Here is an 8,691-nt window from a genome sequence, read left to right as displayed (position 1 = left end):
GGCGGGGCCCGGCGCAGCGGGTCCTAGCACGGCGAGGTCGAGGCGCCGCGGGGACCCGGCCAATGGTCGCTCCCCGGAGGGGGGCGGGGCCGGGACTTGGCTCGGTGGGGTACGGCCAATGGATTCTCTCCGGAGGGGGGGGGGGGCTCGGGCGTGGCGGGGCCTGGCCAATGGGCTCTCCCTAGAGTGGGGCGGGGCGCTATTTCAGCGGCGCTCCTGGCCCGGGTGAAGTCGGGCGAGGCGGTCTCACTATGTGGCGTGCGGCCCGCGGGCTGGGTGTGCAGGCTGTGAGGTGCTGCGCGTTTCCCGGACCTCGGAGCAGGCCAGTCGCCTTCATGTCTACGCTGCTGATCCATCAGCCCCAGTTTGCTTGGCTGAAAGAACTGGGGCTGCGCGAGGAGAACGAGGGCGTGTACAATGGAAGCTGGGGCGGCCGGGGCGAGGTAGGCTGGCTCCGGGGAATCTCTGCAGCCCGGATTCGCACCACTACCCAACGGCTGGTGCCTAAGCTGTAGTACCCGGTGAGGAGTTCCATGGTGGAAGTTTTCTTATGCGGAGAACATTGAGAAAAGCAAAGCAGAAACCCTGAAGAGATGTTGCGCGTTTTGTACCAGGAGGAGCCGATGTTGGTTTGCCAGCTGCATTTGCCACGTAGATTTAAACCTTAGGGCAAACTCCTCACGGCCCTGTAAGGAGAAACAGCACGTGCTTTGTGTTGCAGGGCAATTGACCTTAACTCGGAGCTTGGTTGTGCTTTTAAAATGCAAGGCGCCGCACTGTAGTTTTATTATGTGCTCTTTTCTGAATTTGCAGACCACACTTGTTAAAAATCTGTTTTCATGGGGATTTTTACCCTTTATTGTCCAGAGTCCGATACTGTGCCTGGCTACTGTTCCATGAAATATTTTGTAGAATGAAATGGATTTTTTGGTTGTTTATTTAAACTATCTATACCTATCTATATGTCTTTTCATTATTGGTACTGGGGAACGAACCTAGGACGTTGCATTTGCTAGGCAAGCACTTTGCCACTGAGCTACATCCAGCCTGGATTTTTTTTTTTTTTTGAGAGCAACTAACAAAAGGAAGCTTTCTCAGATGTTGTACAACATATGTTTGTGGGACACCGGTAGCTCACACCTGTACCTCGCTACTCAGGAGGATGAGGTCTGAGGATCACGGTGTGAAGCAGTCTAGGCAGGAAAGTCTGTAATACTATTATCTTTAATTACCCAGCAAAAAGGTGGAAGTGGAGTTCTGCCTCAAGTGGTAGAGCGCCAACCTTGAGCATAAAGAGGTAAAAGACAGTGTCTAGGCCCTGATCTCAAGCCCCAGTACTGGCACAAATAAAAACCAGTATATACTGAACCTGCTTTGTTGGAGGAAGTATGGCTTTCTGATTATCTGTGATTGTATGAGGTACAAATGACTTTAAATGTTTCACAAACTCCTGTAACTCAAAGTTTCATCCTGTTTCTCTTGTGGCTTTTTTTTTTTAAGTCTGGGCCTTCTTGCCTGGCCACTACACCATCACTTGAGTCACTTCTCAATCCTTTTGCTTTTTGCTTATTTTTCAAATAGGTCTTGTGCTTTTCTTTGGCCCAGACTTTTGCCACAATCCACCTGCCTCTGCCTCCTGAGAAGCTGGATTATAAGAACGTGCCACCAGGTCTACCCTTATTTGTTGAAATAACTGGTTATTTAGGGCTTTATTTTTATTTCTATTTTTTTGCCAGTCCTGGGGCTTGGACTCGGGGCCTGAGCAGTTTCTGGCTTCTTTTTGAGCAAGGCTGGCACTGGACCTCTTGAGCCACAACGCCACTTCCAGCTTTTTCTGTTTATGTGGTGCTGAGGAATCCAACCCAGGGCTTCGTACATGCTAAGCAAGCACTCTACCAGTAAGCCACATTCCCAGCCCCACATTAGGGCTTTTTTTTCTTTTTCTATATGGCAAGTATTTACAGATCTCATAGAGAGGTGGTTCCTAATGTTTAGGTTAGAAATCAAAAGACCTGAGTGGTTTAATTATAACAGAAGTTAATGGAAAGGTTGTGATCTGTTAGGAGGACTATCCTAGACATGTTTTCTTCTCCCTATTTGTAGGGGAGAATTTGGAGGATTATGATTCCTACATATAATGTTTTTTCCCCCCTTTCAGGTTATTACAACCTACTGTCCTGCTAACAATGAACCAATAGCAAGAGTGCGACAGGTGAGTTTTTAAAATTCAAACTGCTTTCAGGGAGTTTGTGTAGTCAACAGCAATACAAGCCTTGGGCTTGTGCCTCACACCTGTAATCCTAACTACTCAAGAGGCAGAGATCTGAGGATTATGGTTCAAAGCCAAATGGGACAGCAAAAACTCTGTGAGACTATTATCTTCAATTAGCCACCAGAAAACTGGAAGTGGTGCTGTTGCTCAAAGTGGTAGAGCAAAAGAGCTCAGGGACAGTGCCTAGACTCTGAGTTCAAGCCTTGTGACTGGAAAGGAAAACTAATACAGATAGATGTGTGTACAAATAAAGAGTATTATCTTTTTCAAGTGTTCTACCACTTAAGTCACTAGCACTGTTACTTTTTTTATTAATTTATTGTCAAAGTGATGTACAGAGGGGTTACAGTTTCATGTGTGAGGCAGTGAGTACATTTCAAACTTGTTACTTCCCCCTCATTTTTTCCCACCTTCCCCCACTCCCAAACTCCCCCATAGTGGTACATTTGGTTTTTAGGATATTGTCTTATAAGTATGCTGTTGCATTGGTTTGCCTTTTACCCGTTGTCTCTCTATTTTGATGTTCCCTTCCTTTCCCTAGTTCTGATAAACATATATACAATACCCAGGGCACCAAAATCAGTTACAGTGACATCAGGGGTAAAACCATGGGGAAGAAAGACAAAAGAAAAAGGCCTAATTTCACATTGTACGTTGAAAATAACAATAACAATGATAAACCACCTACTTCCTTAACTTGGAGTTCATTTTGCTTAGCATCATCTTACATGTACATATGTGCATAGCTATTGAGCTATTGTGATCTGTTAGGAGGACTATCCTAGACATGTACTAATTATTACCAATGAGGGAAACTATATAGTCTGTGGTTTTGTGGGGTCTGGCTTACTTCACTTAGTATGATTTTTCCCCCCCAAGTCTTTCCATTTCCTTATGAATGGGGCAATGTCATTCTTTCTAATAGAAGTATAGAATTCCATTGTGTATGTATACTACATTTTCTTGATCCATTCATCTGCTGAGGGGCATCTGGGTTGGTTCCATATTTTAGCAATGGTAAATTGTGCTGCTATGAACATAATTAGTAGCTTTAGTGTGGTCTTGCTTGTAATCCTTTGGGTAAATGCTCAAAAGCAGAGCTGCTCGTTGTTATAGAGGAGCTCTATGTTTAGCCTTTTGAGGATCCTTCCTTCACACTGCTTTCCAGAGTGGTTGAACAAGTTTACACTCCCACCAACAGTGTAGGAGGGTTCCCATCCATTTGGCCACATCCCTCCCAGCATCTATTATTAGTTTTCTTGATGGACATTCTTACTGGGTGAGGTATAATCTCAAATGTTGTTTTGATTTGCATTTCTTTTGTGGCCAGTGATATTGAACACTTTTTCCTGTGCCTCTTGGCCATTCTCATTTCCTCTTCAGAGAAGTCTCTCTTTCAGTCATTATCCCTTTTATTAAGGAGCAGTTGTTTCTTTGAGGATTTGTTTTGGGGGAACTTAATTTTTTGAGTCCTAAGCATATTTCAGGTATGAGGTCCTTGTCTGTTGTATGGCCACTGAAGATCATCTCCAATCTGAGGGCTTTCTATTTATCTTGCAAGCTATGTCCTTTGTCGTGCAGAAGCACTGCAGTTTCATGCAATCCCATTTGTCCAAGCTTTCTTTGATTTCTGGTGTTTTTGGATCTTTATTAAGAAAGCTTTTACCTGTTCTAAGTGTTTCTCCTAATCCTTTCTGCAATGTTTTAAGGGCATCTGCTTTTATCTGGTGGTCTTTGATCCATTTGAAATTGATTCTGGTGCAGGGTGATATATAAGGATCTAGCTTTAGTTTGTTGCAGATGTTTAAACAATTAAAGTTTTAAAAAAAATTATTAGTATAGGGGCTGGGAATATGGCCTAGTGGCAAGAGTGCTTGCCTTTTATGCATGATTCCCCAGCACCACATATATAGAAAACAGCCAGAAGAGGCACTGTGGCCCAAGTGGCAGAGTGCTAGCCTTGAGCAAAAAGAAGCCAGGGATAGTGCTCAGGCCCTGAGTCTAAGCCCAGAACTGGCAAAAAAAAAAAAAAAAAAAAAAAAAAAAAAAAAAAAAAAAAAAAAAATTATTAGTATAAAGGTGATATACAAAGGGGTTATAGTTATATAAGTCAGGTTTACATAAAGATACATAAAGTTAAGTTTCATGAAATCAGGTAATGAGTACATTCCTGTTCACTTATAACAGGCCTTCCAGTCAACAGATTAAATTCTAGAAGCCTCTGGTCACCTGTACTTGGGACCCCCAAGGATAGAATGATTGATGACAGAACACAGTATTAGGCATTTTCCTCTGGCATACAGGTATTGAAATTATGCTTGATCCTTTGGCATACAGGTATTGAAATTATGCTTGAATCTACAAGCAGGAGATATTCAGGACCTTCTCTTGGTTGCCAACATTGTAGAGATTTAGACTCCATCAACACTCCCACTACTGCCCTTTCATTAATCTGTTCATCTGAAGTCTAGCTGAGCCTTCATCTCTTTGAAAACAAATATTTTATGTGAGGCTGGGAGGAGAATTGGGGATTATAAAAATTAATCAAGGTAATGTCCCTGACCTATTGTGTGTGGGGGGGTGGGGGGGGCATCCTGGAGCTTGAACTCAGGGCCTGAGCACTGTCCTTGCCTTCTTTTTGCTCAAGGCTAGCACTCTGCCACTTGAGCCACAGCACCACTTCTGACTTTTTCCATATATGTGGTGCTGAGGAATCAAACCCAGGGCTTCATGTATGCGAGGCAAGTAGTGTGCCACTAGGGCATATTCCCAGCCCAAGCCATTGGTTTTTGAGGAGTTATTTTATATCCTCCTACTTTGCCAAAGTTTTGGATCAGCTCAACTAACTTGGGAGTAGAGTCTATGGGGTACTTTAAGTACAGGATCATGTTATCTGCAAAGAGTGAGAGAGTTTAACTTGTCTCTCCCTATTTGGATCCCCTTTATATTTGCCTCTTGGCTTTATTGCTCCGGCTAGAATTCTAGTACTATGTTGAAGAGGTGTGGAGAGAGTGGACATCCTTGTCTTGCTTCTGATTTTAAAGGAAATAGCTTTAATTTGTCACCACTAAGTATAATGCTAGCTGTAGGTTTGTCATCCATAGCCTTTATTATATTCAGGAATGTTCCCTTGATTCCTAGTTTCTCCAAAGCTTTCATCATCTACATCTATAGAAATAATAATGCAATTCTTGTCCTTGTTCCTATTGATGTGGTGAATTACATCAATTGATTTGCGTATATTAAACCAGCTTTGCATCCCTGGAATGAATCCGGTTTGATCATAGTGTATAATTGTTGCAGGCAACTGGCCAGAATTTTATTGAGAATTTTGCATTGATGTTCATCAAAGAAATGGGTCTATAGTTCTCTTTCTTTCATGAGTCTCTGTCTGGTTTTGGGATAAGGGTTATGCTGGCTTTATCGAATGAGTTTGGGAGTGAACTTTCTCTTTCAATTTCATTGAAGAGTTTGAGGAGTATTTGTGTGAGTTTTGCTTTGAAGGCTTTATAGAAGTCTCCTGTGAATCCATCTGGACCTAGGCTTTTCTTGGATGGGAGATCTTATTGCTGTTTCTATTTTATTACTTGATATGGGTCTGTTTAGTTGGTTTAAATCTTGGTTAAATTTGGGCATATCAATATTTGCTAAAAATGCTTTCTTCTAGATTCTCAAATTTGTTAGCATATAGGTTTGAGAAATAATCCCTTATAGTATTCTGAATCTTGGTTGTTTCTGTTGTGATATTTCCATTCTTGTCTCTGATTTTATTTGTGTGTGTGTTCTCTTTGTTTTTTTGGTAAGATTTGCTAAGGGTCTGTCAACTGTTAGTTTGTTGTTTTTTTTTATTTTTATTTTTTTGGCCAGTCCTGGGCCTTGGACTCAGGGCCTGAGTACTGTCCCTGGCTTCTTCCCGCTCAAGGCTAGCACTCTGCCACTTGAGCCACAGCGCCGCTTCTGGCCGTTTTCTGTATATGTGGTGCTGGGGAATCGAACCTAGGGCCTCGTGTATCCGAGGCAGGCACTCTTGCCACTAGGCTATATCCCCAGCCCCAACTGTTAGTTTTTTTGAAGAACCAACTCTTTGTTTTGTTGATTCTATGTTTTTTTCACTCTAATTCATTTAATTCTAATTTAATTTTAAGTGCTTGCTTCCATCCGGGGTTTGACTTGCTCTTTTTCAAGGACCTTCAGGTGCGTTATTAAATTGTTGGATTGAGATTTCTCCAATTTGTTGTTGTAGGCATTCGGAGGTGTAAATTTTCCTCTGAGTACTGCCTTTGCTGTGTCCCAAAGGAGCTGGTATTTTGTGTGCTCATTTTGGTTAAATACCACAAACATTTGAATTTCCATTCTGGTTACTTTAGTGTTTTCTGGCAGTTCAACAATGTGTTGCTCAATGTCCATGAGTTGCAGGGTTTTCTATAGTGGCTTTTAGTGTTGAGCTCTAATTTTATTCCATTGGTTACTTTTATTTGTCTTTTTTTTTTTTTTTTTTTTTTTTTTGGTCAGTCCTGGAGCTTGAACTCGGTCTGGGCACTGTCCCTCAGCTCTTTTGCTCAAGGAGGCACTTCTGGTTTTCTGATAGTTAGTTAACTGGAGATAAGAGTCTTATGGAGGGCTGGGGATATGGCCTAGTGGCAAGAGCGCTTGCCTCGTATACATGAAGCCCTCGGTTCGATTCCCCAGCACCACATATACAGAAAACGGCCAGAAGTGGCGCTGTGGCTCAAGTGGCAGAGTGCTAGCCTTGAGCAAAAGGAAGCCACAGTGCTCAGGCCCTGAGTCCAAGGCCCAGGACTGGCAAAAAAAAGAGTCTTATGGACTTTGCTACCACAGTCCTCAGATCTTGCGATCTTCAGGCCTTAGCCACCCGAGTAACTAGGAATACAGGCGTGAGCCACCAGTGCTTGGCTTTATTTTGTCTTTGATATAGTATCTCTTTACCTTTTTCCTAGGCTGACTTTGAACTTATCCTTCTGCTTCTGCCTTCTCAGTAACTGTGATTATTAGTGTTCTTACCATATCAGGGGTGTCTATAGAGATGGGAGTCTTTCTATCTTTTTGCCCAGGCAAAAAGATCCTCCTCATTTCCTCCTCCTAAGTAGTTGGGTTTATAGGTATGAGCCTGTGTGCCTAGCTAGAGGTTCTACTTTTCAAATGCAGATCAGGTGTCTTCCCCGATGAAGATAGAGGAACTTGCTTTGAAAAGCGAGGTTCCTCCCACAGTCCTGGGGCATGGACTCAGGGACTGAGCACTGTCTCTGGCTTCTTTTTGCTCAAGGCTAGCACTCTACCACTTGAGCCACAGCGCCACTTCAGGCTTTTTCTATATATGTGGTGCTGAGGAGTCAAACACAGAGCTTCATGTATACAACACAAGCACTCTACTACTACTAGGCCATATTCCCAGCCCCAAAAGCGAGGTTTTAAAGCACAGTAGAATTCCATCCTGTCTCACTGGGTTCTAGCCAGATTTTCCATCAATTTGTGTATTTGCAGCTCTGGGGATAGAACCCAGGGTCTTGCCCATCCTAGGTAAACACTCTGCTATTTATCTAGATCTCCAGCCCCTAGATAGCTTTTAGAAATATAGATATTTTTCACTTATCCAAAAAATATACATTATGTTCTGGAAGTAGATCATCCATTTTTAATTCCTTTTCATTTTCCTTAAATCTGAATTTAGGCCAGTATGTCAGACTATGAAGAAACCGTGAAGAAAACAAAAGAAGCTTGGAAAGTCTGGGCAGATGTAAGTGTGGGCTTTGTGATGGGAAGCATGGGAAGAGTCATCTGTGACAGCTGTGATGAGGTGGACATGTGCACCAGCCACTGGTGGCTCACGCCTCTAATCCTAGCTACTCAGGAGGCTGAGATTGAGGATTGAGTTTTGAAGCCAGTCCAGGCAGGAAAGCCTGTGATACTCTCATCTACAATTGACTAGAAGTAGAGCTGTGGCACAAGTGGTGGAGCATCAACCTTGAATGAAAAAGCTAAGACACAGTACCCAGGTCCTGAGTTCAAGTGCTAGTACTGACACACACACACATGCAGGACACACATATGATATTGTTGAAATGTGCACTGCTTAGAACTGTGATCAATTTCTACCTGATCTTGGGCTTGTGTATTTCCTGGGTTTGGCATCCAGTGAGTGGGTAATTGTTATTGGATTAGAACTCTGCACTGATGGCATATAAGCTGCAGCTATGAACACCTTATCCTCTACTTAAGTTATGATGGAGTATATAGAGTAGATTTTCTATATTAAAAACATGTATTTGTTCCTCTTTCTTCCCCCTCCAGATTTACCTGGGAGGGATCTCTCCAAAGAAGGCCTATATGCTTTTCTCAGGGACAGGGCATCTGTGGTTTGTGAGGCACAATCTACCTCCTCGATCTCTGAATCTGCATAA

The 8,691-nt window shown here is 42.8% G+C and overlaps 1 protein-coding gene across 2 annotated transcripts in view; it reads left to right on the top strand.

Moving 5' to 3' along the window:
• Positions 1–224: 224 nt before the first annotated feature.
• Aldh7a1 (aldehyde dehydrogenase 7 family member A1) overlaps positions 225–8,691 on the top strand; it is a 39,274-nt gene continuing 30,807 nt past the window's right edge. For both annotated transcript variants that reach the window (XM_048356435.1, XM_048356436.1), the window contains exons 1-3: positions 225–443; positions 2,159–2,212; positions 7,962–8,027. In XM_048356435.1, coding sequence (XP_048212392.1) covers positions 252–443; positions 2,159–2,212; positions 7,962–8,027 — 312 coding nt within the window. In that variant the 5' untranslated portion in view covers positions 225–251. The remainder of the gene's footprint in view (positions 444–2,158; positions 2,213–7,961; positions 8,028–8,691) is intronic.

Source organism: Perognathus longimembris, chromosome 11 (assembly GCF_023159225.1).
Source record: "Perognathus longimembris pacificus isolate PPM17 chromosome 11, ASM2315922v1, whole genome shotgun sequence".
NCBI classification, from domain to species: Eukaryota; Metazoa; Chordata; class Mammalia; order Rodentia; family Heteromyidae; genus Perognathus; species Perognathus longimembris.
This window is presented reverse-complemented; position numbering and strand designations above follow the sequence as displayed.